The following is a 27,954-nucleotide window of genomic DNA, read 5'->3' on the forward strand; positions in this document are numbered from 1 at the left end:
TCCCCACAAAAATACCGCATAAACAGGAATGTTGCTATAGATAGAGACTATACTATCAAACATGCTAGCTAGTTCGGCAAGAATTCCGCCAACCAGTAAGTCGGCAAAAGAGGTTTTCATTCTTTTATCCCCCTGAAATGAGCAATCATCGATGGTCAATTACAAGATAACGGCATTTTATCTTCGGACTTTTCGAGCAAAAAAATTTACAAGAATTCCACCATTGGCCACCGTATAAATGCGCGCGACTCAGAGCAAGGGCGGCACGGTTCAGGGAAATGCTGGATCGCGGTGCCACGGGCGGCGAATTGAGTGCCTCGATTGGTGCAAGCTACTAACATGAGCCACCAGGAAAAAGAGGCATCATTATTCATGATATGAATTGTACTTACAGTTGCAGCAAGAAGTAGCTTGAGGCAACAAGACACCAGTTCTCCATTCGATTTGAAATCGACAGAATTTCCACAAACAGGAGGACACCTTCTGTAAGTAAAAAAAAAACTCACTCTAATCAGCAAATGACGATCTCCCATCTCCTGAATCCGCGGCATCCTCAGGAACAAATCGATCATGGAGCAGCAGAGAAACAGTCGATAGATTCAACCGGCAACTTCAAGGATTTTGGAGCCACGCCGAGGAATTGTCACCACGCCGTCTCGTGGGCTCCGTAACATATTCACGCCACCCGATCGAGCTGCGGACCTCGCTGCGGCCGGCTCGGACTAACCCATCACAAATCGGCGGGCGAGAGAGACTACCGAAGAGGGTCCCTGTAGGAAGTATCATCGTCCTCTTCGCGCCTCTCTTCGCAGCAAAGAAGGCACCGCAAGATTTCAAGAAGCACGGATATCATCTCCCGCGTGATTTCCTTCCTTCCGCGCCAGGCAACAAATCAAACACTTGCAAGCCCAGACCAATCGAGCCCAAAAACATCCAAAAGAATTCCGGAATCGGGTTCCGCGAACCGGGGTCGGCGGCGTCGGGGATCGAGCCCTCTCTGCCCCTCCTCGAGGACTCAGAAACTGAAGAACAAAGAGCGCGAATTTCGGCACATGGTCGGAACGCCTTGGTGTCGCCGATCGGACAGGACGAGCGAAGTTGGAGGTGAGAAATGGGGGACTTACTCGGATGTTCCTGAGCAAAGGACTGAGACAATGTTCGTGAAGAAGAAGAAGACGAAGAAGGAGAAGAAGGAGAAGAAGTTACGAAGAGCTACGGATGCGCCGAATTCTTGCCGCTAAAGTCCAACAGGGGGCGAAACGAAACGGCGTTTCGAAGCAAAATATGTGCTCGGAGCATATGCTTCAGCGACGTGTCCGGGACGGGACGTGGCTGTTCTGTTGGAGTTCGTTGGCCACGTCTCCCAGCCTTTTTCTTTTCTTTTTCTTTTTCTGCCATATATATATTCCTTTTTTTTTTTTTAAACATTTGGATGCCTGAGAAAAATGATGCAGGATTACTGTAAAATGAGACATTTTCTCCATGAATGTTTTAAATTTCACGGACAATTTTGACGGGCACAAACCTGTTTTGAATATTTTAAATTAACAGGGAGAATTTATAAACAGATTAATTTTGAGCGGTACCATTAAATCTCATAATAACGATTTTTCTCCGGATAAAAAAATAATCTTTACATGATTTACAAAAACATACTTATAAATTGTTCAAACTCGCGATGAATTCATTCCTTTGGTATTCATCCTAAATTAATTGTACGTGGTAATTACACGCCCCATTCGATGATTTGATGGTCACAAATTCGTTTACCGAAAAAGAGAGAGATATATATATAATCCCTTGAATTCTCTAGCCAAGCATAAGAGTCTTTTGCCTCATCTTGAAGCCAACGAGTCCCACTGCCCCCTCTTATCCACTGCACTGGAATAACTCTGCCTCGGTCGCTTTCTTCATACCCAGCTTCGAACATCTTCAAGGTGAAATTTGCTTTTTTCCCCTTTTCACTTTCTGCCCGTTTGAGCCTTCCCCTGTTCTCCGCACCTCAGTTTTCGCGTGTTTTAGCTGCAGAAGCAGAAACATTTGCGCTCATTTGTGTAGAAAAGAGCGACCCATTTGTGTTTTTTTTTGCCCCGAAATTTGCTTTGGAACGAGGATTTAATTAGTCGGTCTTGGAAAAGACGTGGTTTTGGGTGTCTTGGTTTTTCATTGCGCTCAGCAAAGTGGGTGGCTTTTCTTGTTGCGGATGGTGGCTGTCTGATGACAAGTTGAGGAAAGTGGCTGGTAAAGATGGGGTCTTTTTCTCTTCACGCGTCTTGCTTGGCACAGCCTAAGCTCCCATGGAGTAATGACTGCTCTCAGAACCTGAACAGCCTCAAGCTTCCTGCTCTGGTACAGTTTTGAGCTCTTACTGTGTTTTTTTTTTTTTTTGGGGCTCTTTGGTGTTGATCGTATGACTGTTTGCCGTCTTCTTTTCTTCCTGTTGTCTATCATAGTGGAATAGCAATATAATGTTGCAATTGTTGGAGGAATATGAAAATAGTGATGGTGTTTGTGAATTGCGGAATCTGAAAATAGTGATGGTGTTTGTGAATTGATGAGGATATAGAATAGGGTCACGGCTGGTTGATCTAGCGTTGCCTATACCCGTGCGGCCTGGATTCTAGAGAGAAATTAGAGAGAAACTCGTAAAGAGAAGTTCTGGATTTCTGTTACTCGTGACATGATAGGAGAGGACCCTATTTATACAAGAACCCCTTTGTTTACAACCATACATTGCCTCTTGATCTATGGGTGGAGATTCCATCTTACCATCTACCAAGAACCTATATTGTCCTCAAGAATGTTATAGAGTACTCAAGATTTCCTAAACCCTCAAAAGCTTTAAGGCTCAATCATTTGGGTCACTTCCTCTGGACGGTGACACTAGGCTCAATCTAAATAGAGTGAAGATTTCAGGATTTGGTTTGGGTTTAGGTGCAACTCAAGCGATAACAAGCATATCTCTAGGTGCATCCGCAGTATTTTGAAGAGAGTCTCTGTTAGTTCTAGGTTGCAAAACTGACAATTCTTGTGCTTTTGGAGTTTCTGGATCAAATATTATTTGCTGCGCTTTTCTTGTGAGCTGTGCTTTGAGCATAAATACGAAAAATCTGTTCGAGTTTGATTAAATTTTTGTCATCGATGAGCTTCCTCTGATCACCTGTGACGATACTTTAGAAGCGTGATACATGGGAGAAATGTTATGCCAAAGTGACAGGAACGGTCCATTTACTTCTTGTGATGCAAGAATAGGATAGACATCATCATACAAATGAATCAGTTCAGGAAAAGATGTTTATTTATCCATTTTTCACCAATTCCATCGTCAGAACTGTGTTACCGTTCTACATTGATTTCAACCAGTGTTCTACATATGCTGTTAATCTTACATCTTAGTCCAATTGTTGTTTAAAAGCAGCAGAGAGGACCCAATTTTGGCTCACGCAAAGCTTCAAAAGTTCTTGCTTTCTATGGGTTGAAGAGTCCTCCGTATGAACTTGTAAGTTGTTAGTTGATAGATTTCTGTACAAGTTTTCAATCTGACAGTTTTACCCAAAAGGATTAAGACATACACTGATAATTGTAGTGTAATTATCATTGCCATGGCCAGCATAATTAATTAAGCTAAGCTAGTTTTTTTCAGTTACTGATGCTTATCGCTCGAACTAGAGATAAGCGTAGTGGCATAAAGTTGAGGTTGTGCCAATTGAATTTTGAAGTTACTTCAACTGTACGAAGTTTCCTCCCACGAACATCCATTGCAAATGAAGTTCTAAAGTGGCCCATGCTTTTAATTGAGTGTTTGGCTTAAGCCACGAAGCGGCTTTATGCCATGATCCAAGCTTGTTCGAGACTCTAATATGTAGTTGGCATTCACTCTATTTCGCAAGCATGTGATACAGGTTTTGCGAATGATCATTAGAGGAATTAAGTCTGGTATTTTGCCAGCGAACCTTAAAAAAGTGAAGCTTTCTGATCGATAATGTAAAAATTGGGCTTTCTTACCAATAATGGAAAAGAAGAAACTATCTCGTCATCTATCCATAATTATTAGTTCTTTACTTAATTGTCTGAGGTCTATTGATGGAAAAACCTACTCCAGTAACTTGGAGTTTTCGCCACTCTTGAAATTTTCGATGCCAGTTATTTCAACGTAGAACATTTACACTCTGACATTTGAAGTTTTACTATTCTTGCTAGTAACTGTGTCCGAATACGTAGGATGCTCTTGAACCATACATGAGCAAGAGGCTTATGGAAACACACTGGGGAGAACATCATCATGGTTATGTGGAAGGCTTGAACAAACAACTTGAGAAGAATGATATATTATATGGCTACACTCTTGACGAACTTGTCAAAGTAACTTACAACAATGGGAACCCACTACCGGAGTTCAATAATGCTGCACAGGTATGTCCTCTTTTCTTCAGCAAGTTCACTTACTGGTTGTGCTGTATCCTCTTAGGGAACTTGCCTTTTCGTTCTCCACTGGGACTATGCAGCTGATGGAAGCTGTTTTCTGAGGAAATCTGTACATAAACCTTTCTTTCAGAGCAGCCACGAGCACATTCAGTTCATGATACTTCATCGATTGGGCCTTTTGCTTTACTTGCAAATCCTTTAGTTCATTTTCCAATTGCTGTTTACAAGGGATCTAACTAAAGGAACCTGGTATACAAAATTATTGTGCTTATCATACAAAAAGAGAGCTGAGTTTCAGTGGACCTTGTTAAAGTACTTGTGGATATTCAGCTGCTTAACAGCACGCATAGTTAGCCTTTTTGGTATGGCGTAGTTTTTGTTCAATAGCATTCCATGGGCCTTTCAGATTTCAAGTAAGGATTTCACCCAAAATGTGAGCAAGTGTGAGGATCTAACGTGTTCTTACGCATAGCTTGTCGTCTGACCCTGAGTAATTGGTTCATGGGCTATGAGATATCATGTGAATGTCTTAGCAGTTCATATGATAAGGGTTTTATGTATTCATCTTATATCTGACATTCAGGTAATGTACATGCATGTGGTTGTGAACTTTCTGGACTATAAAAGAGAACATTTCATTATTCCAATTCATCTTGCTCAGATAAATAAGAATTACATGGTTGGAAAAGATTAAAGTAGTATTTCGACTACTGATTAGCATTTTTAGCGAGTAATTAGTTGCTATAATCATTCGATGGAGAGCCTCTTTTAGGCCATACAATCGCAGCTGGAAGCGCGTCGTGGGTAGTATGTGTGTGCGCAAGAGACCATTTACACGTACTAAAAAAGCTCTTTATAATCTTAGTGAGATTCCTGAATCTTCTGCACTAGTTCCAGATTGTGATGCACCTAGACAGGATTGCAGCTTGGCAAATTTGTAACCGTCATTTGGACAAGCCATTTTGCTTTTAGGGCTAGTCTTTGTACCCAAAAGGGTTCAAACTGCTAGAGCCTTGGGCAGAGTCATGGAAATGTTACTTATGACCGCCTTGCTTGATGCAAGCATTACTTGTATGGATATTGATGTAAATACGGGAAGAAATATCCAAAAGAATTGGAATATCAGGCAGGATTGAGTACGTCTAGCCAGACCTAACCGATTGCTGACCGTCAACATCTAATACTAGCCCAGCACTTTTAGCAAGTAGCTGGATCTGATTCGAGTTATGCTTACACAAAGTTTAGCATGTTACCGTTATAGAGAGAAGAATATCCTGGTTTTGCTCGTCTTGTTGCAGTAGCATTTCACTATATCTTAGGATGTCCTTGTATGCTGATGTACGGTGCATTGAATTGTTTTGTGGACTCCAATTTAAATAAAAATTTTCAGGTTTGGAATCACGACTTCTTTTGGGAATCAATGCAACCTGGAGGTGGAGGCATGCCAGAACTGGGTCTTCTTCAGCAGATTGAAAAGGACTTTGGTTCATTTACCAATTTCAAGGAGAAGTTCATTGAAGCTGCTCTGTCACTGTTTGGATCAGGCTGGGTTTGGCTTGTCTGTAAGTTAATTTCTTAAATTAAGCCTGCATCTTTTCCCATTTGATGCTCGTTTGATTGTTGCTTTGACATCCATCTAGTAATATTCTAACTGCAGCGCCAATAAGAACCAAGAAGTCATCCATTCTCTTACTCCAAAATCCAATTTTGATTACAGAATAGTGACTCCATAATGAATACCAAATGTACCAACATGCATTCTGAAAAGATGATTGTTGATTTGCCTTTTTCGGATGGTTCTCGTCTTAAGAGTTTGAATCTGTCACTGAAGCATAAAAGATGACGGGTTGTAATTTTCTGGTGATATATTTATTCATTTTCTTTTCTGTTTAGTGAAGAGACGAGAAAAGCGACTTGAAGTAGTGAAGACATCAAATGCTGTTAACCCGATTGTGTGGGACGACATTGTAAGTCAGCATTTCCTGTTTGTTTTCTGAGACATTCTTCTTCTTAGATGTTAATCCGCATCCTCCTCCTCCTGCAGCCCTTAATCAGCTTGGATACGTGGGAAGTAAGCACTCTCTCTCTCTCTCTCTCTCTCTCTCTCTCTCTCTCTCTCTCTCTCTCTCTCTCTCTCTCTCTCTCTCTCTCTCTCTCTCTCTCTCTCTCTCTCTCTCTCTCGTGCGTGTGTGTTCTGATTTTGATATTCCTAAATCCTTTATTTTCCTTTGCAGCATGCTTATTACCAAGATTACAAGGTATAAAAACCATTCTCAGTATCTTTTAACATCATTGACATACGTGTGTACTGATCTTGGATTCCTTCCATACAGAATGATCGAGGGAAATATGTTAATGCATTCATGAATCACCTTGTGTCCTGGCATGTCGCGACAGTCCGGATTATCCGTGCAGAGGCCTTTGTTAATTTAGGCGAACCCAAGATCCCCGTTGCATGATATGCTTCAACTTCAAGAAGCCGCTGTTTTTGTAGTCTTGCGGGATGTAGACGTAGATCATGGATGAGTTTTTCTTTTTAATGACATAAAACAGGATTTAGTCAAACTCTTTTCCCCCACATTTTCCTCTCTTTTTTTTTTCAATATAATATGTATATCTGATGAACACGCCAGTGACTGTGCTGTACCAATTTGTGATCATAGCTGAGGCAGAGATTAGAAATCAGAAACTTGCCGCCCCATTTTTCGTTGTCTTGCATTTATATGTGCTTGTTTTTGGTTAATGCTTATAGCCAGACCTGATTGATGTGTTTTCTAATATATGGCTTGTGCTAGTGGGCTTGAAACTTCTTCTACTGAGTCACTCGAATATGATCTAGCAACTTTCCTAGGAACTTAGTCCAATTCACAAAACACAAACAGGCATAGGCAAACAAGTAAATTTCTACTTCCGACGGCCAAGTTCAAATTCTCCATAGTACTAATACAAATGCTTATTATGCGTAAAAATGCGAAGTCAAGCTCAGTCATTAGCCCTTTCATTAAGATGATGTGGTATATCATTATAGCGAAGTATAAAGACTGAGCGCAGAAAGATAAGTTTCGCTGGAGATGATACCAACATGTCGTCTTACCAGGATTTGCACAATACAGATTGAGATTCGGCATGCATTATGAATACGAAGTTCGGAGAAGTAAGGATTCTTGGCAAATCCTTTCAAAGAACCCGGCAGATTCTCTCTTACTGATATTGTCGTGTTTTTCTTGTTTTGTTTTTATTAATGCGACGAGACAATAGCAAGAAAGAGAAGCCCCGCATGCAGAGCCCAACACGCCAGCTCCAAAAGTCTCGGCACATAACCCAGCACGCCGGCTCCAAAAGGCCTCGGACACGTGCACCGTGTTTGTACCATCACATGCACTGTTTTGTCATGGAGGATATACACATGTAGAAAAGAACAAGCACAGCTAACCAAAACCTCTCCTATTAGTTATGCCTGGGGTCATGGGTCAGCCTTGAGGGAAGAACCGCCCATTATAGAAAAAGGGCAATTAAAAGTAACAAGTGTAGGGCTTCAGAGTAGAAACAATATCTGGATTTGTTTCCAAATTAGGGTAATCATACAAAGTGGTCACCTCTTGCTTAGGGATGAGATATAAAACGTTGGGACAAAAATAAGAGTACTTTGAGAGTCAACACACAGAAATTATCACTCTCAATGACCAAGTCACAGCAAGTGTTCAATCTCCTTATTAATTATGCAGGAGTAGACCCAACCTGAAATTAGTTATTTTGGCAGTGGGCGTCAACTGGAGATCAATAATGCAACAGCTGTAGTGGACAAGGCCATCACTGAAAAAGCATTAAGCCTAAAACCAACTTCTTTTTTTGCTCACAAGCTTAGGTCAGAAGCTGTGGGGTTGTGATCATGCCTCCCTGCCCATAAAAGCCCACACTCTTCTTTTTGAGTCTCTTCTTCTTAGTAGCTTCCTCATAAGCATTTAAATAATCATGCACAGGCAAAAGAAATCCAGGGGTGGAAATACGAATCCAGGAAAAATCAAGCAGGATAAACACAGCAGAAACCTCAATTGACACTATGCATTACCAAGATGCGAAAGTACGTATTCCCTGCGTAAAGGGCAAACCGCCATACTCTCGTCGTGTTATGTCCAAATGGAACTATCATGTCATGCATAACGAGATAGCGATTAGAATTTATTAGGAACATATCGATGAGGACGGATTTCGATTCGTAATTGTCGAAAGGCGAATGCTGTTCGCCGCGACTTAGCTCGAACGTTTATGGACGAACTAGAGATGGAAGATGGGCTAAGAACCATGTGTGAGGTTTCAACGAGATTGAAATCCCCCAAAAAAAGGCAATGAGGATTGAAGTGATCATGAGCGAAGAAAGCTTTTAATAATTGAAGGTGGGGGGGGTTGGGTCTACCAGACTCCCATCCCCCTCTCTCTTTTTTGCTGTTGCTTTCACGTGCCATTGGAACTGCACCTCCACATTCACATGCACCTCTCCAACCGAAACTCCTCCTTTGTATCTGCTCCTAGCATTTGCCTTTTCTAGTTGCAATCTAATGCAACACCCTGTGTTATCCCATCTCTCTCTCTCTCTCTCTCTCTCTCTCTACCAAGATCTGGACCTCCGTGTTGTCATCATCATCTTGACCAACATAGTTCCTTGAACCCTCCCAATCGATGATCCGATCCCACTTTGCGTTTGGGAAAGAAACGAATCACCTTACCTATCGTCATGTTGCTATTTTACGCAACTTTAAACAATTTCTTCGTTACATAGAACGCATTCTCCGAACACAATCCGGTCGGTTTCCCGGTTCTTCCACACCGCGATCCGGAAGTGTCGCGGGCGGTTTTTCGAGATGATTTTTCGCTTTTTGGGATTTCGACTTCCCGGCTTTTAACTTTCATAACTGAAGTCTAGAATCAAACTTTCACTTTCATATGCTGTGTGACAAGGGAGAAATCAGATAGCCTAAGTTTTCCAAATTTTTATGCGTGAAATTGGAAGGTGAGGCGCCAAAAAGGAACCTCAAATTAACCCTTTTTCTCCGTGTGCGGAACAAAGAACAGCTTGAATGTGAGTGAAACTGTCAAACAAAACACGGGCCAGCAAAAGCAACTTGAGGAATCCGTCGTCACGTGTTTTGTCTCCTTTCGCCTTACAAAAAGGAAATATATACATACATATATATATATATATATATATTCATCACATGCATGATAAAATATAAATCGAGTGAGATATATATATATCTATATATTTTGTCTTCACTGTTTATCTATACATGATACGAATGATGGTCACAAATGATGGTCACATCAAGTTCAGTGCTTTTGCTCATCAGTGTTAAGCATTCGAATCTTGTTATTCTATAGCTTTTCTTTTTTCTCTTTTGATCATCCTATCCGAACCAGCTTGCTCTCTCGAGTATCTCTCGTTTCATTTTCCTTTTTCCCCTTGTATCGTTAACCATCCCGAGTCCGACCCGATGCCTTCGGCTCCAGATCCGATGGTTGTGGCCTCGATTCATTGCTTTGGTGAACTCGGATTCAGGTGGGGTTGGGAGGCCGTAGTAATTGGTGGCGACGGTGCCGGCTCTTCTTCCGGTGATCGGCTAATTACGATCGTGTCCCCGAATTATAAGTAGGGAAATTCATAGGTCTTTGATTTGATGACGACGGCACGCTCATATCCAGCTTGTTTCCAAAGGGCCGTGCCCAAAAAAAAAAAGAAAAGGGAAGGGAAAAGCTTCCTCCAAAGCCCCTCCTGCTCGGACCCATTTGCCCTTTAAATTTATCATCTTCACACGTTTGACCAATCGATAACGAACTTCATTTATTTTTTTTTCATAGCAAGAAATAAGAATACAAATAAAGCACAAGAAAAAAGAAAAGGAAAAGTTCAATCATTCAAGGGCGGCGACCGTCCAATGGATGATCCAATTTTCTATTTTATTGATAAAATTAATTGGTCGAACACGCACCGATGACTAAAGAGGGGAAGGCTTGCGGGTTCGAATTACCGGACGAAACATTCCAATTCGTAGTTGACAGACGGGACTTCTCCGGGTTGAATTTTCGACCTCCTTCGATTATTTTTCGCGATAAGTGCACCGAAAGTCCTAAAACATGTCACGAACGTATAATCGAGTTCTAAAACTTTCAAAAAATGCAATCATGTCCTAAATCATTTCCGTTGATTGCACTTTTCGAAGGTTTCAAAACTCGATTTTCGTGACGAGTTTTAGGACTTGATTACACCTTCTGAAAATTTTATGACTTAATTGCACTTTTGGTGATAAATTTTAGGACTCGATTGTACTCTCGCGATAAATTTTAGGACTTTCAATGTATTTTTTTTTATTTTTTTTTTGCCTTTTGGTTCCCGAGAAAACAAGGAAAAAGCTTGATGATCCTAATTTTGACAGACGTATATTGTCGGGGGAAGAGAGAGAGAGAGAGAGAGAGAGAGAGAGAGAGAGAGAGAGAGAGAGAGAGGGTTTAAGCTGAGGAGTCGTTTTGGAGAGGTTCAAATGGATCCATCAATTCGCATGATTAGGCCCATCGTTTTGGAGGATGCGCGGTCGTTTTGATCGAGTTCCATCTTGGTGCCACCATTAATCTAAATTTGGTGGAATGCCCAACGTTTCCTTTACGGGCTTCGGATTTCTGTTTGGGGGGGGACACCTTTTGTCTCCGTTCGTACACATTTAGGAAAAGAAAAGAAAAGGAAAATCTCGGGCAATGATGGTGTTGCAAAGTTCATCTGATCTCGTTGCAGTTCACATCGATAATGGAACAGAGCTTGAGGGTATAGTTTTGCCGGGAAATTTGGCCCGTGTCATGAGCCAACTTGTCATGAGCCAACCGGTCACCGTGACCCCACCGAAGAGCTAACTAGATACGAGCTTGTTTTCATTCACCGGGTTCGGTCCGAAGGAGAATCGCTTGGTGTAGTAAGCCTTTATCTAGCCAGGCAACTGCATTGATGACGAGTGTCGAATGGGCGAGGGTTGAGTTTTTTGACGGGATGGAACGATCTCTTTTCGTCATGGGGCGGAATGAGTTTTGCAATCCTTTTACGGTCTCCGTAGTGGAGGGCTACTTAGCCCTTTGCAATAACCTCACGGAGTCGAAGATTCCGTATATTTTATTTAGAATTTATGAATTTTTTTTTGATTAACTCACTCGAAGTATGATTTGCTTTGACTCATCTCATACCGAACATTGTGAATTTATCCTTTGGCGTACAAGCATTTTCCTAGGAGGTCACCCATCCTAATAACTTTGGAGTTTTAAAATAAAATTTGCCGTTACTTCAAAATGCATCTCCCTCCTAAGTTATATGTCCTAGACACGCTCTCTCCATGCTGCTTGTCAAAGCCCTATAGCCTCGGCGACTTTTCCATTTCCCCACCCTCATCATACCGCTTTGTTACATGTTAATTTTTGTTCGATCGAGGACGAAGTGGATAGCATATTGCCGCCGCACTGGCATAGGCCACCGGCATCAACACCTCACTAAAAAACTCGATGGTTTCAGCTCGGTTCTATAAGGTGTTCGGGCATTATCAAAACTAATTCTAATGGATTATTTTAAAATTAATGATGAATGCAACCATGTCCATCCCATTTCTAAATCGAAATCGAAGCGAGTCATGAAATTCCAAAACGTGATTGTTAGCGTGACACTCGGGCCCTATTTGTTTCGCATAAAATGAATTATTTGGAAAATCTTTTTGATTGATTAATTAATTAATTCAAGCGATGTAAATGATCATTTTATAGGAAAAATATTTTTTAAATCATGTATTTTCTGACGGAGTCGCCGTGGGCGCGAAGCAGCCGATTCCTCCGCCCGACCGGTTTGCCGATCGCGACAGCAACTCGAATCTCGCGCGCTCCCGCTTCGCGGTTCGCCGGCTTTCTGGAACGGCTTCGTTGGAGTGCCGCAATCGCATGGTCTTGCCTCCACGTGGGGCGCCGTGGATTGACCGCACGATCGCCCCCATCCCGATCCGACGGGGTCAGTTCCGCCACGTCCGCAATTTTTTTTGACTTGGACTCCCTCCCACAAAATTTCAGGCGACCGGGTTTTGCACTTCGCGTCACGCTCGCACCCTCTCCTTTCTGACGGGCATCGGGCGGATTGACGAAAACGCCCTTTTGGTCCTTTTTCCCGCTCGCGCATTTATTAACTGTGATATTTCTTTCCTTTTTTTTTCTACTCGTGCGGGCGAGCTTTTAATCGGTGAGAAATCAAATCAAAACATATTAAGAAATCCCAAGCTATTCCAAACCCACATTAATTTCTGAAAATATTCTTTCTATTTCCATGGAAGCGAGAATATCAAGATATTTGAAATTCGATATGATAGCACACGCTAGCTCTCTACGTATTGATTAGAGATTGCATAAATTTATCGCCAATGCAATTTTTGAAAAACATACGGCTAGTCCTTTTTAAAAAAAAAAATATTCATACTGAAGAGGGTTTAAATTTTTGTTACTATCTGTTTTGAATAGGACATTTTTTTAACGAAAGAAGAAAGAGCCCATTTTAATATCGACATCAATTTATGATAAATTATCACTAGAAATTAAGTAAGCATGATATCAAATAAAGTCACAACTTTTATCTTTCAAATTTATGTGGTGAAGCAAATTCGAACTGCATGGATTGTTCAGGAAAATTAATAAAAAGCAAAAAAACAAAAAGAGTTCATTGTAACTTTAGCTGATTCATTTGTTGATAAGTCCACGATAGAAAAATCAGAAATAATCGAATAGAATCAAGCGATTTTTAGAAGTGGGATTTGGACCATTGTAGGATAAGATTTCATAGGGATAAGGTGTACGTATAAATCTGTATTTATGTCCGTACTTGTTTTTCTTGATCACGTACCTATGTACTCATTTATTCGCGCAAATTACTCCCCTGCATATTCGGAAAGACTCCCGCCGTAATTTCCCCGGAAAGGTAGGGCCAAAACCGTCATACCGCCAAAAGATGTCTTTTCAAAATTTGGTCGGTCCATCGCGACCACGAAAAATTCAAAAATAAAAAAATAAAAAAAGAAAAATAAAAAGAAAAAGAAAAAGAAAAATCGACAGAGTACCACGTTTTTAAAAAATTAAATTAAATTGAATTCGAAAAAAGAAGCAGCGAAAAAAAAAGAAAAAAGAAAATGAGGAAGAAAGAAAGGAAGAAAAAGCACAAGCACAGAAGCAAAAAGGCTTTGTGGCTTTGGCTCTTCTTCTCCCACACACGCCTGGGATTTTCCTCCATTTCGGACCGATCTCGTTCCTCGGATTTTCTCTCTCTCTCTCTCTCTCGTTCTCCCGAGGAAGCTCCCGGGACTCTCGGCCGACGGCCGCTTGCCGGAGGTCTTCCTGGTCCGCCGCGGTGTTCGGTTGATGTCCTGTTCTCGTTCGCTGCTGTGGTGGTGGTCGGCTTTTCCTGGCTGAGCTCAGTGCGGAGTGGTTGCGTATCCGGAGGCGGTTTCTGGAGGCAGATCGAGGCTGCGTGGTGCGTTGAGTGCTTGCATCTCGCGAGCTTGTTTAGTTTCAGTGGAGGTATGTGAAGGAGCTCTCGCATTTTCTCGGTTCCTCCTGTTCTTCTTGATTTCTTTGTTTCCCGTTTGCATTGCCGATTTCAGCCCGAGCACGGGGCTGGCGATGATCCGGTGCGTGAGCGGATCGGGTTCGAGGTTCGTTGCCGCGGTGGATTGTGTACGTTGCGGTAGTTGTTCGGCGAGCGAACGGATGGGAAATGCGAGTAAAGAGCGGGGAGTTTGTGCGGTGCTGTTTAACATCTCGTTCTCGTCTTGCTAGTGTTGCTCGGGGACGGTGCTTCTTGGAGTTAGCTTGCATTTTTAGTTCTGGGGGGGAGCTGCTGTAGTTTGGTCCATGTGAAGGAACTCAAGGCGTTGGTTGATTTGGAGGCTCAAATTCTCATGCGAGCGACTGCAGCATGTTGGTTTGTTTTGCTTTCAAGGTCTCTTGGAGCTTTGGGTTGAAGAGCATTAGGCTCTCTCTGTCGAATTATGGTCCCCACCACTACCAAGCTGATAAGCCGTCGAGTGGGTCCTTTTCAAAGTTTGTTGAAATGTCTTGGTGTAAAGCAAGCTTTCTGATTGCTGTCTTTATCTTATGTATCAGCTTGTGGGCAATTCTGGACAAAGTTCAAGTGAAAAATGTCAGGGAGGTCCCAAGTCTCGCCTCCCCTTCAGTCAATCAAATCCTTGCCTGGTCAGTTTAGGTTCATGGATACGCAAGCATCTGATCGCCTTGCAACGAGCGAGAATTTCCGCCTGGGTAGCGGTGATGTGATGTCACCCCGTACTGTAGGAAATGGTACTCTTGGGGACGGGGTAGCTGAAGGTGCTGGAAGGAGTAATTCTAACGGGGATACAACCAATGACGATTCTCCCTATGGTGGAAGTCTTGTATCAGGTGAAGAAAGGCCCTCTATTGGTGATGAAGACTCCGAGGCTGTGGCTTTGCCCTTGCCCTCAACCTCGACTTCTCGTAGTGACAGGATATGGGGTGACATGACTCCTTATGCCTCCAAGAAGGTGCCTATTTGCTTCTGGCTTTAATTTTGCTGCTTTCCACCCGATTTGAACTTCAACCCGGTGGTGAAGTCAGTTATTTTCTCAACTGTCGCTTTTTGACAGAATGTCCTGCATTTCGAGTAGATTTTTGTTAATCTTTTTGCTATTGGCTCCTTGTTTTTCTGTCTTTGCTTGTATCGATTTCTGTTTAGTTAGCAAGCATATGATACAATTACGAGCTACTTTTCGGTGATTTATTCTTGTGTAACAAATAATATCAGCTTTACTTCTACTGTGAATATGAACTACTTTTAAATCTTGGATGTGATTAGTAAACAATCCTGCTGTCGAAACTGTTGCATTGGGGATCATAGTTCAGCACATTTGCCTTCCCTCAGAAAAGGATAAATCTAAGGTCATGTTTAGGTCAATGTCCCCAATTGTCTGTACCGTGAGAGCTTTATTAGTATTTGCGAGGTTTTTCATCTTTCTTTATTCATTTTCCTAACAATTGTTTTAGAAAGCTGTAAATAAAGTGCGGTTCAGATAACATACTAAAGCATGTTTTTAATAATCCTATCCCTCATCCTTGTGTTTAGAGGGTACGACTGCCTTGCTTAAGCTATTGAGATGTTATTTTGTTGACTAATTTTTAGTAACTCGGGAAGGGGTTGAGTGATAGTAAAAATTACGTGCTATTTGATTAATCACAATTACTTTGTAAATTTGTTTGTTCCAGAAACTTCAATCCTGGTTTCAAACTCCAAATGGGGATTGGGAGCTGGTGAAGATATTATCAACTTCAGGGGTGGACACCCTAGTTTCACTTCCTGAGGGGAAAGTGAGTCACTAAAGAAACTCCAAACCACTGCATTAATGTTTGAAGATTGATGTATATTTTTTATTTTATTATACTAAGTGTAGGTTTTTAAAGTAAAAGAGGAAAGTTTGCTCCCAGCAAATCCCGATATCCTGGATGGAGTGGATGATCTCATGCAGTTAAGTTATTTGAATGAACCCTCAGTGTTGTATAATCTTCAATATCGGTATAATCAAGACATGATCTATGTAAGTATCTTCTAATGTTTTAATTTCCAGTTTTCTTTTGGAGGATTCTGTTCTTGCTGACTCCATTTTCCCTGTAAAATTATGCATCTAAGACCAAAGCAGGGCCAGTGTTGGTAGCAGTAAATCCCTTCAAGAAAGTTCCTTTATATGGCAATAATTACATTGAGGCATATAAGAATAAGCGTATGGAGAGTCCTCATGTCTATGCTATCACGGATACAGCAATAAGGGAAATGATACGAGGTGTTTTTCGATTTGAGTCAATTTCATTTTTGAATACAACCTCTGGCAGTTGTGCCCAAGTTCTTATATGAGTATTCTTTCTTTCAGATGAAGTTAACCAGTCCATCATCATAAGGTTAGCATTATAGCATCGTCTTCCTTTCACTTTTCTTTGATTTACAGTGTGTATTAGACTCGAATACTACGCATCGAGATACCAATCATGCCATCACAGCTTCTTGGGATGAATTTGGGGAATTTTTGTTTCGCATCTTTCTTTTGGATTCTTTAACTTATTTAATCATGCGATATTTTGATTATTGGTGATTATCTCATCCTAGATGTCTGAGGTTTTGGTTTCTTGTGACAACCTTTTGGTTAATAATGATGGACCGTCCTTTGGTCGAGCACCCGCCTTTGTACTTTTCACTGTCATGGATTGGTGTTGCATGTGTAAGCATTCGGCTGAATCTGTTGATCATCTTCTTCTTAATTGTGACTTTGCTCTTAAGCTTTAAAATCATATTCTTAGCTCATCTAAGGTGGCATGGGTTATGTCAAGTCATGCCATCCGGCTTTTTACCTGTTGGAATGCTTAGGGAAGTGGCTCAATCTGTTAGAAGTCTTGGAGTACTGCACCACTTTGTCTCATGTGGTGCACTTGAAAGGAACACAACAAGAGATTGTTTTGAGGGTTTAAAATCTTCGGTTGGTTTTGTGTTGTGCTCTTTTATTTGGCTTTGGACATCTTGTTTGACTTCGCATAGTTTTGTGATTTTATCTTTTGATTTTTTGCTTTTTTCCATTCCTTCTACATTTCTGATGTACTGGAATCGTTAACATCCTATATTACCTACATAAGACTAGTTCTATACTGTTAGACGATAAGCTAGAGTAGGACAGACTGGATTTGTTTTTCTCTTTTATGAGAAATAAGAAGAGTTTCTTTATCTCTGCTCTGGCAACTGAGAACCTTCCGCTCTAAATACTAGTTTACATTGTGGTTTGACCTTAACTAACTCGAACATATTTACCAAGGAGCTTAGGATGTATAACCCTCTTTAAAGTATAATTGTTGTTTTCACCTGAGAGGGGATTGTGCAATTGTGGTCTGTTGGTTTGTCTCTTCATGTCCAAGATTATTGAACGCGCACTAGAAACAATGGTGGAGTGAGCGCACAGCTGAAAATTGAGGCAGTCGGAGAATAGGCTGTATGGTGATGAAGAGTGAGAAAGTACCTTGACAATTAAATTAAGACCCCTTTGGAAATCTGAGTGCATTACCTTCTGTAGAACAGCTTTAGTTCTAGGCCTTTCTGATATCAGTCATTGGCTTATATGTCATTTGTTGAATCCTGTAGTTATGGTTTCATCTCTTTATTCCTCCAGCGGTGAAAGTGGAGCGGGCAAAACTGAGACTGCAAAGATAGCAATGCAATATTTGGCTGCCCTTGGTGGTGGGAGTGGAATTGAATATGAAATACTGAAGACTAATCCAATATTGGAAGCCTTTGGTAACGCAAAAACCTTAAAAAATGACAACTCAAGCCGCTTTGTAAGCTTTCTTGCCTCCTTTTGTTTGACCTGCTTGTGTTGCTTGGAAGCAGTTTCACATTCTTTAGAGGTGATCTTTCACATTTTATGTTGGGTTAACTTGAGTTATTCATGTGACAGGGGAAGCTGATTGAAATACAGTTCAGCGAAACTGGAAAAATCTCCGGAGCCAAGATTCAGACCTGTAAGATGATTCTATCTTTTACTCATTTCTGTTGCCTTTAGGCTTTCTATAGGTCACATCCAACTAATGTTTTGTTTCTCTTTCTTGTTTTTCTTCTGTTATGATGCAGTTCTACTTGAGAAGGTAATTTTTTTCTCAGCTGTGGAGAAACGGAGTGCTGCCAATATTTTGTTTTGATTAATACTTATTCTATGAACAGTCTAGAGTAGTCCAATGTGCAGAAGGAGAAAGGTCTTACCACGTTTTCTATCAGCTCTGTGCTGGAGCTCCTCCCTCCCTGAGAGGTATAAGTTCTGTTTGAATCCTTCATTTAGCATATTCTAGGATACTGATGGATCAGCATTGCAAAAATGAAGAAACAAGACTTTACCTCTCTCTCACTGGTAAAAAGCTCGATATTGTTCGAAAGAATATCATGATGACAATGGTAATCAACAAAAGAATACTGGCGTGCTATATTCCAACTTAGAAGAGAATACTCTAGAAAACACCCTTGACCCTTTGCACAAATGGACTGAGATATACTATACAGTCTATACTTGACATCTCCATTTTGCCAATCTCTTTTTCTGAAGAAATTTAATTTTTGCTATATATACAAGATCATTTACAAGAAAAAGAGTCCAGAAGATCTAGAACGACCTTAGAACAAGACTTGCTGATAGTGTATAAAAAATATTCAGAGTAAAATGCCAATAACCCCCAATTTTTGCGGAATGGCTCTTTGGAATATAGAAAACTGGCCTCTTACTTTCCTTCCAAAACAGCTGAAGCCATTAAAAGGATTGTCTGAAATGTCCTTTTCTTGGCATGGAGCTTGAATTTTACCCTCTTTTTGATTAATTTCTGTGATATTTGCCTGAAATAATTCTATTGTCGAAATACAAGGCTGATTTAAAGTATATACTATGACAGTAATGTGGGATCTAGTTACTCGTAATGGTAGAAAGTGGTAGTATTTTCATCTTGAAAGATGTTTGGGAATTGCCTTTTTTGGAACAGAAGCCAAGGCAATCCATCTAAGATGATATCCGGAAAGACAAAATTGAGGATACTGTATTACTGTAGTACATAGCCCATGGTGTACCTCTTTATTGTCCTCTTTCCCCGGACATAAGATTTATATGTCATAGTACATTTTGGTATAATCTTTCAAAGCAGTTCTGGCCTCCCGACAATTTGTGGCATAGCAAAAACTCATACAGCGATTCTGATGCCTTAATGTTATATAGGTTTACACTGAGAATTTACCTGATCATTTGCTTTATTATTCTTGTGGCATAGAAAAATTAAATCTTAGAAGTGTCGATGAATATAACTATTTGGGGCAGAGCAACTGCTTTTCGATCCCTGGAGTTGATGATGCTGAACAGTTCCGCATTGTTGTGGTATGTCTTCTTCCCTCTTTCACAGACTTCTGTATATTGACCTTGTGCAGTAGGAAATGGGTCACATAAACCTAACTGTCACTGCTACTGAGGCAGGAAGCTCTGGATGTTGTCCATATAAGCAAGGAAGACCAAGAGAGCGTATTTGCAATGCTTGCTGCAGTATTGTGGTTGGGAAATGTCTCATTTACAGTGATTGACAATGAAAACCATGTGGAGGCTGTGGAAGATGAGGGTAAGAAATCTCCAGTTGTTTATGTCCGACATTTTTTTTAGATTCCTTTTAGTATTCTTTTTCCCAGAGAAAAAGCTGCTTTTTTGAAGAGTTAATAGAATTGAATACTTTTTAATTAATCAACCTGTTTTATTAACTTCAATGGGGGATTAACTGGATAGGACGTTAGCAACGTAAACATCGACTTGCTTCAACATGCAGCAAATTGATATATTGCAGGACTTAAGCTTCTTTTTTGTAAATAACCATTGATTTAATTCTTCTGTACTTACCGAAATAAATGTCGTCTTCATGGAATTTCTCTGTATCTGCATTTTCCCCACCAGCTTCTACATAGCCATGATCATTTCTAATGTTAGGTGACATGGGTTATGTTGGAATTTCTATTTGTCCAAATTCATAGTATTTGCCAACAGATTATTTGATTTGGCTTTCTTCTATGTCATATTGCAGGTCTTAGTACTGTAGCTAAGCTGATAGGATGTAATTGCGGAGAACTCAATTTAGCCCTGTCGACTCGGAAAATGAGAGTTGGGAATGATACGATTGTCCAAAAACTCAGGCTCTCACAGGTGAGAAGTCCATAGATGGTAGCTAAGTGAAGTACACGTGAATTCTTTGATGTAGGAATGGTCTTTTGTTCTTAGCTGTTGTTATATATAGTCAGCACTCTTTCTGCCACCCCTGTGTATTATTCTGTATCTTATTTCATCAGTTAAAGAATGTTCAATTATCATGATTCAATCACTAGAGTTCTTCTAAAAGAAAGAATAAAAGGAAGACAGACAAATACAATACCCGATGTCATCGATCACTAGGTAATGAAAAGTCTAGTTAATCGGTTTTCTTGTCATTGTGATCATTAGAGTTTGTTGTTTCCCTTGCCTTCCAACTTGAGATCCCTTTATGTTAACAATTAAGAGTGGTAGAACTTTTTTACTGCTCTGTAATGGCTTTCTTCTTTCAGGCTATTGACACAAGAGATGCCCTGGCCAAATCAATTTATTCTTGTTTGTTTGACTGGCTAGTGGAACAAATTAACAAGTCCCTTGCAGTTGGCAAACGGCGTTCTGGGAGATCCATCAGTATTCTTGATATCTATGGTTTTGAGTCGTTTGATGTATGTATTGAACTTTCTCTTTAATTAATCATCAGTTCTTTTTAGTGTTTCTGTGTCTTATGCTAATCATTTGTTGTTGCAGAAAAATAGTTTTGAGCAGTTTTGTATAAATTATGCAAATGAAAGGCTGCAGCAACATTTCAATCGGCATTTATTCAAGTTGGAGCAGGAGGTGGGTTGTATATTTTGTTTCCTCAATTTGGGCGAAATACTAACTTGAAATCAACTATCAACTTTCACTCATCCGTCAATGCCTTCTCATTGCAAATGAACGAGGTTCTAGCTACACGAATCATTGACTGTCTTTCAAAATATCATGTTAACTAGCAACTGATATGCTGAATTGTCCACATCGACATTGTCGAGAGAGTAATAAGTTGAAGGGTACTTTTGTAACATGTTATTAGTTAATAAAAGGAGATCCCTATCTAGGGAAACACCAACAGATCATTCTTCTCAATGCTCTGTTCTTCAATGACTCTCTTTGCCTCACTCTCTCTATACAAACCCTAAATAGTACAATGACTTCAATAGGGTCGTTAATCATATACATTTATATGTGTATCTTGACGACTTTTGGAATATCCCTTTAATGCAGTCAATATTGGTAATAGTAAAAATTTCCATTTGCAGTCACTGTAAATTGTATCTCCATTGTAGTAAGAAAATAAAGAAGTCCTTTCTTTGCTCTAATTGGAAAATTGGATTGAATGTTTCCATGAACTTATCGTGAAGTGAACTCATTGTTGGGTAACAAGACTTCCACTGCCCATCTAGGTGCTATTTAACTTCAGTAAGCAATACATCCATTATTCTGCATATATTCTTAATTTCATCTTGATAGATAAAAAGGCTCTGGGGTTTGTAATAGCTTTTCAGGAAGATACACTCGTTTTGGAATGCATTAGAACACTGAATTATCCTTCTTGTGTATGCACTAAAGCAGTTTAAAATCTACAATTCTTCTTTTACTTCTAAACATAAGCGCTTGCCCATCAATTTCTTGACCACAGATTCATTTTTTTGTCTTGCCTGTACCAGGAGTATATTCAAGATGGCATTGACTGGGCGAAAGTTGACTTTGAAGATAACCAAGATTGCCTTAATCTTTTCGAGAAGGTATGTTGTAATATGTTTTCTCATCTAACTATGTGCGATTTGCAATAATATAAGCCATTTCTATAATTTCTGGTAAGTTATCTTGCAATTATTAACTGTAAATTATAGTATATTGGGTGCAGAAGAGCAGTCACAGCTTTTTTTTTTGTTGGTAGAAAGAGCTATACTCATGACACTTGATGATAAAAGAAAGAATAATGCTAGGTATACTAAAAACCATCTACTAAATTGGATTACGATGGGATATAGCAGAGTTTTATTGGATGGTGACTATGAACCACTTGTTCAAAGGCCCAATTACAGTCTACCACATCAGTTAGTAATTTAATTTAGTAAACTAGTCTTTATTTTAGTATGCCTAGCATTACTCTAAGCTGAAATCCTCAACAGTTGCTATTGTCCATCTTAAAAGTAAAGCTGTGCTTATTCATTCATGCTAAGACAGTGTCGTAATTGATTCTTGACTCGGCCTTATATTTAAAATACTCATCACATGTCTCGTATTGTCTTTTTGTTTGAAAAGCACGATCATTTGTACTCATGTAGGCTATTTTCTTCTTACTAAATATATCAACTGAACTCTCTTGAATGTGGTTTCTTTAATCTTTATGCAGAAGCCATTAGGTTTGTTGTCCCTTCTAGACGAGGAGTCCACCTTTCCTAATGGGACTGATTTGACATTTGCCAATAAACTGAAGCAGCATCTGCATTCTAATTCGTGTTTCAGAGGAGACAGAGGCAAAGCATTTACTGTCTGTCATTATGCTGGGGAGGTATCCGACATCTTACAAACTGATTCTTTCTAGTATTCCTAAAAATATTACCTTTAGACCAAGATGAGCAATAAATGAGAACATGGGCCGAACACAATTCTCTCAATGATAGCTTCATTACTGTTGTTGACATACCGAAATGCCTGGTTAAAAAAGTATCATCCTCAGGCATTAGTCAAAATCACTTTATTAATTGCTGCATATGGTTGTCTGTGTTATTCGTTCTAACTATTAAAACCTAAGGTGTATGATGGGGATTAAGTGGATAAGGTAATTGTCTGATAATTAAGTCTTAAACGAGTCAATTAGTTTTTTTTTTTGTGTGTTTGAGATTCTGAAGGCTACAATTTTCTCAGGTTCATTTCTCTGAAAGCTGCTGACCAGCTAATAGATTCATTCTTCTTCTTCAAATCTCAGGTTACTTATGAAACCACAGGATTCCTAGAGAAAAACAGGGATTTGCTACACTTGGACTCGATCCAACTGCTTTCTTCATGCTCTTGTCAACTGCCTCAGATATTTGCGTCTAATATGTTGACTCAATCTGAGAAGAACGTCACTGGCCCTCTTTTTAAAACAGGTGGTGCAGAATCTCAGAAGCTGAGTGTTACAACGAAATTTAAGGTATGCAATTGACTGGTTCTTGAAAATTTCTTCAGCTTGGATTCTGACTGGAAGCTGCATCTTGTCACGGTGGGCTCCAGTGTATGTTAGGCCATGGCCTTTAGTGCATTGACCTACACTTTTATATGTTTAGCGAGGATGCATTGAGTTTTTTTCTTTGGATAAATTTTGAAGTGCTGCATTCTGTATCTGGCTTAGCATTTCTTGTCAAATTCATTGAGACTTCAACTTTCTTTACCTTGCTATGCTTTGTTTCGATTGAAACAAGATAAATTATTGTGCCGAGCTTCACAAGCTTATGCAAGAAAATCTTAGGCAAGTGGAAATCATATAAGGCTATGTTGATTTCTTAAAGTGTATTGATAAATTCAAGCAGATAATTGCAGGAAGCTCCTGAAGCACTGTCGATTCTTTGAGAATCAATTTGCTTCCTAGCATATTCCCAAAAACTTATGCCATTCCACTGCTAAGCATGGGCAAAAGAGTTTGTTAATAAGTTGTAATTAATTGTAGGCAAGCTTAAGTCTTTCAATGGCTAATTCAGCTGTAATTGTTGGAAAGTTATGCTTCACTAAATAATTGCTTCAGATAGGAAATAACAGACTGCTGTTGTTAAAACTGCGAAAATGGTGAAACATCCAGTTCTGATGAGAACCTATAATAGGGTCAATGTGTGTCTTTGAGGCTTGAGCTTTAATAGAATTTTCAGGAGAAAAAGCTGAGCCATCATTGGAATAAACTATAACTAAAGCTATTCGATTTCTTTTTGCCCTATACAGCTGTGTTTCATGCTCCGTTATTCTGTGTTAAAACCTATGTAATTCATTTCTTCTTAATATGATTTGTACTAATTAAAAGGAAAAATTGGATAATGTGACATGGAAAGAAGGATGTTTTGACTTCGAAATATGAGTCATTGGAGTTACTTCTTGCTTAGAGATTGGTGATCTGAGTACTTATGACTAGATTCATCCATTTCAGATAATTCAATGTGCTGATCCCTTCTTTACAGGGTCAACTTTTTCAATTAATGAAACGCCTTGAGAGCACCACTCCACACTTCATACGTTGTATTAAGCCCAATAATTTCCAGTCTCCTGGAAAATATGAGCAAGGTCTTGTACTGCAGCAGTTAAGATGTTGTGGAGTCCTAGAAGTTGTTCGAATTTCCAGGTCTGGCTTTCCTACCAGAATGTCTCACCAAAAATTTGCGAGGAGGTAATTTTTTGGGTTCGATGCGCATCAAACTCGTTAACAATTCTCATCTGTCTATCATCTTTGTTTTTCATTTTTCATCGGTATTTTTCATGTTTGATTGTTTTGGTTGTCCTTCTGCAGATATGGTTTCCTTCTTTCGGATGATGTGGCTTCTCAGGATTCACTCAGTGTTTCAGTTGCCATTCTTCATCAATTCAACATTTTGCCTGAGATGTACCAAGTTGGCTATACAAAATTATTTTTCCGAACCGGCCAGGTCTGAAGAGTACTCTTCCCTCTGTCTCTCAGCTCAATTATTCTCTCCCTCAATTACAGTACGATGGGCAGATAAATTTTCTTCTGAAGGCTCTTCGGTTTATCTTAATGTGAATTAAAATACACATGTATTTGAACATGCAATAGTATGCTATTGAAAGCCAGATCTTTTAGAGTGACTATTTAACGCCAACTTCCGGGCTTGGATAGCTTGTTACTATCCCCTGAAAATGTTCTTCAGTTTATTTTACGCCAAGATCTTTTAGAGTGACTTCCCTATGATACCTAATAATGCCTTATGGCTTTTTTTTTTTTTGGTAAGGTAATGCCTTATGGCTTTGAATCATACAAATTCTAAAATGTGAAATTGTTGGTCTCTATTCCTCAATCTTTTTGTTAGTCGATTGTGTTTTAAGTGGAAATGACTTGTAATGTGGGTAATTACTCATTTATAGGTTTCATGTTTCTCTTGAACTGTACACATAGGAGATGTTTGATGAACTGGAAATCTTGATATCTCAATTGAAATCTTTTGATCTAGTACTTGTATCGACATCTATGTAACATGACCAATGAGTTTTGAATTCGCATCTCCTCCTAGCTTCCCCTATTTTTTGTCTTAATTCATATATCCCATACTTTCATGTTCATTCTCTTGTAATATTGGCAGAAATTCCATAACTGTCCAATTTATGCTTTGGCTGGTTTCCACAGCTCTGCAATGTTTCTGCGTCTCAGTGATTTGGTATTAACACGTTAAGTACGAATTGTTGATGCAGATTGGGGTCCTTGAGGATACTAGAAACCGTACCCTGCATGGAATTTTACGTGTTCAGAGTTGCTTTAGAGGGCATCAAGCTCGTCTTCACATGAGGAAGCTTAAGAAGGGGATTGTGACTCTTCAATCATGTATTATTCCCTCCTCTTAAATATTAGATTGCTTTTTTTTTTTTTTTTGAAGGAAGTCACTAGTGTTACTGCGCTTGGTGTCTGATTTGCACTGTTAATGCAGTTGCTCGTGGGCAGAAAGTTCGGAAGGAATATGCTGTCTTAATAAAGAGGCATAGAGCTGCAGTTACTATACAAAAAAGGGCTAAAGGCAGGATAGCCATGAAAAAATACGATAAACTTTGTGATTCATCGGTCATGATACAATCAGGTAAAATCCAAACACTTGCTTTGAGTTTGATATACGTATCTTGAACTTGGCTGGATGGGAAAAATGACTTGAGCTTCGTCATGTCTATCCCAGTTTTTTTTCCTTTTCTTTCTTCACTTCTCATTTTCTCTTGCTATTCTACTAGAGGAACATGTTTCTTTTGCATCAAATATCCTGCATGTCTCCAAATATTCCAGTAAAATGGGCCTGTCCTAATCAAGAGTCCTACAAATTTGGGCCACTTAGAAATTCCCACTTACTATCTACATATCTTGTTTTTATAGGTATCCGTGGCTGGTTGGTCAGAAGATGCTCAGGTGACATAGGATTCCTGAAATCTGGGATGAAGGTATTTTGTGATTTAATTTTACTTTTTGGTTGATGATTGATTCAATGTCATATGAGATATTTTTCTTGATACTTTCTTGTCTTGTTTAACATAATTAGCCTTAATGCAAGGTTTGGTGATTAAGCCAGTTTAGTGATTTGCAAAGTCCTTTTGCATGTCCCTTTTAAGGTGCAGCTGTCTTTCTGATGTGTTCTGTCGTAAGTATTTATCCTCAATTTTTCATGGATGCGAATAACCAAGAGAGAAAATAAAGGAAACGAGGATCTTGCCTAAGAAAAGCATGCAAAATGTGCTAAATATGAGGACAGCATCCAAGTATACGTACCAAAAAAAACGTGTCTCAAAGTAGTGAAAATTATAGACTCTTGGCCTATGTTGCCCACTTTCCATGAACCATTAGATCATTGTGGGCTAACGTAGGTCAGGAGTACTAAAAAAGCTCCTCAAGTAGATCGAATTAATATCCTTGATTAGTACTTTTCTTGTTCTTGGACAATTAAGTTTTGCTGCTGCATCTAAAGTATATCTTACTCTCACATTTGCTCTTTTTCCTGTTTAGCTCTCAAAAAGTTAATTCTTTTGGCTGGTAAATAACCCCGAGCTTTTAAACAGGGTGGTGAACCAGAAGAGGTGCTTGTGAAGGCATCTTACCTTGCTGAGTTGCAGCGTCGTGTCCTTAGAGCTGAGGCTGCTTTGAGAGAAAAAGAGGAGGAAAACGACATCCTTCATCAACGTCTACAACAATATGAAAGCCGCTGGTCTGAATACGAGTTAAAAATGAAGTCCATGGAAGAAGTGTGGCAGAAACAAATGCGATCTCTGCAATCCAGCCTTTCAATTGCTAAGAAAAGCCTGGCCATTGATGATTCTGCGAGAAACTCTGATGCTTCAGTCAATAATAGTGACGATAAAGACTTCAATTGGGATACCGGAAGTAGTTACAAGGGCCAAGACAGTAACGGCATGAGACCGATGAGCGCTGGCCTTAGTGTCATAAGCCGGTTGGCTGAAGAATTCGAGCAGCGGAGTCAAGTGTTTGGTGACGATGCAAAGTTCCTTGTGGAGGTAAAGTCAGGTCAAGTCGACGCGAGTCTGAACCCCGACAGGGAGCTTAGAAGGCTTAAGCAGATGTTTGAAGCTTGGAAGAAGGATTACGGGTCGAGATTGCGGGAAACAAAGGTGATTTTGCATAAGCTTGGAAGCGATGAAGGTGCTGCTGACAGGGTAAAGAAGAAATGGTGGGGAAGAAGAAACAGTTCCAGAATCAACTGATATCATTTTGTTTATTTCATTTGATATTGTTCACCTATTAGTCCCTTATATTTGTGAATCGAGATCAGATCGATGCATAGAGATTGTGAGAATGTTTTTGCGAGCTACTTGGGAGAGCGCGGTGAAACCAAGATGTACATCATTTCTAAAAGATCAAATTTGGTAGATGTGAGTAATTTAGTTTCGACCGCGGGTCCTGTTTATCATCAGGGCGATCAAGTAAAGTTTGAATTGTTAAGTCGGTCTCTCGAGATATTCAACGGCGAAACTGTTGAAGTTTGGTGTGCGATGCTGATGAATCGTATTCTGATTCTGTCAATACTCGAGTGCCTTTTGGAAGTGGTGGTGTTGAAGCTTCAAGCTGCGGCAGTGATTCAGTCAATTTATACATGCACTGAACTTCTCATGATGTTTGATCTTTCTTTTAGCTTTT

General features: G+C 39.8%; 2 protein-coding genes across 7 annotated transcripts; both read left to right on the top strand.

The window, feature by feature from the left end:
* The first annotated feature begins 1,901 nt into the window (after positions 1 to 1,901).
* Positions 1,902 to 7,168, top strand: LOC115671854 (superoxide dismutase [Fe] 3, chloroplastic). Of its 5 annotated transcripts, none has more exons than XM_030593519.2 (8): positions 1,903 to 2,349; positions 3,416 to 3,499; positions 4,222 to 4,413; positions 5,816 to 5,987; positions 6,319 to 6,392; positions 6,470 to 6,496; positions 6,660 to 6,683; positions 6,759 to 7,168. In XM_030593519.2, exons 1-8 carry the CDS (start codon positions 2,248 to 2,250, stop codon positions 6,882 to 6,884), a joined length of 801 nt encoding a protein of 266 aa, XP_030449379.1. In that variant the 5' UTR covers positions 1,903 to 2,247; the 3' UTR covers positions 6,885 to 7,168. The 5 variants fall into 5 exon arrangements, with proteins under 5 accessions (XP_056159794.1, XP_030449379.1, XP_056159789.1 ...); XM_056303814.1 differs by having other exon boundaries at positions 3,422 to 3,499; XM_030593535.2 differs by having other exon boundaries at positions 1,909 to 2,349; positions 3,419 to 3,499.
* Positions 7,169 to 13,722: 6,554 nt separating this feature from the next.
* Positions 13,723 to 27,810, top strand: LOC115678944 (myosin-1). 2 transcript variants are annotated; one of them, XM_030602481.2, is made up of 24 exons: positions 13,723 to 14,001; positions 14,587 to 15,002; positions 15,721 to 15,822; positions 15,906 to 16,049; positions 16,142 to 16,292; positions 16,380 to 16,407; positions 17,661 to 17,826; positions 17,946 to 18,009; positions 18,119 to 18,132; positions 18,209 to 18,293; positions 19,294 to 19,397; positions 19,494 to 19,632; positions 20,086 to 20,204; positions 20,600 to 20,752; positions 20,835 to 20,924; positions 21,794 to 21,871; positions 22,486 to 22,644; positions 23,062 to 23,268; positions 24,281 to 24,486; positions 24,607 to 24,742; positions 25,521 to 25,650; positions 25,754 to 25,900; positions 26,185 to 26,249; positions 26,862 to 27,810. In XM_030602481.2, exons 2-24 carry the CDS (start codon positions 14,622 to 14,624, stop codon positions 27,519 to 27,521), a joined length of 3,528 nt encoding a protein of 1,175 aa, XP_030458341.1. In that variant the 5' UTR covers positions 13,723 to 14,001; positions 14,587 to 14,621; the 3' UTR covers positions 27,522 to 27,810. The 2 variants fall into 2 exon arrangements, with proteins under 2 accessions (XP_030458341.1, XP_056164271.1); XM_056308296.1 differs by lacking the exon at positions 13,723 to 14,001 and adding an exon at positions 14,117 to 14,507.
* The last annotated feature ends 144 nt before the right edge of the window (positions 27,811 to 27,954 follow it).

Source organism: Syzygium oleosum, unplaced genomic scaffold (genome assembly GCF_021117445.2).
Source record: "Syzygium oleosum isolate NSW1041296 unplaced genomic scaffold, Sole_v2.1 Sole_v2.02, whole genome shotgun sequence".
NCBI classification, from domain to species: domain Eukaryota; kingdom Viridiplantae; phylum Streptophyta; class Magnoliopsida; order Myrtales; family Myrtaceae; genus Syzygium; species Syzygium oleosum.

What these genes read in the sequence shown, in the direction of transcription:
- LOC115671854 (XM_030593519.2), top strand. Translation starts at nt 2,248, where the DNA reads ATGGGGTCTTTTTCTCTTCACGCGTCTTGCTTGGCACAGCCTAAGCTC. An exon ending in AGTTCAATAATGCTGCACAG is followed by an intron (nt 4,414 to 5,815) that starts GTATGTCCTCTT and finishes AAAAATTTTCAG; the next exon opens with GTTTGGAATCACGACTTCTT. An exon ending in AGGCTGGGTTTGGCTTGTCT is followed by an intron (nt 5,988 to 6,318) that starts GTAAGTTAATTT and finishes TTTTCTGTTTAG; the next exon opens with TGAAGAGACGAGAAAAGCGA.
- LOC115678944 (XM_030602481.2), top strand. Translation starts at nt 14,622, where the DNA reads ATGTCAGGGAGGTCCCAAGTCTCGCCTCCCCTTCAGTCAATCAAATCC. An exon ending in TTTCACTTCCTGAGGGGAAA is followed by an intron (nt 15,823 to 15,905) that starts GTGAGTCACTAA and finishes TACTAAGTGTAG; the next exon opens with GTTTTTAAAGTAAAAGAGGA. An exon ending in ATCGGTCATGATACAATCAG is followed by an intron (nt 25,901 to 26,184) that starts GTAAAATCCAAA and finishes TTGTTTTTATAG; the next exon opens with GTATCCGTGGCTGGTTGGTC.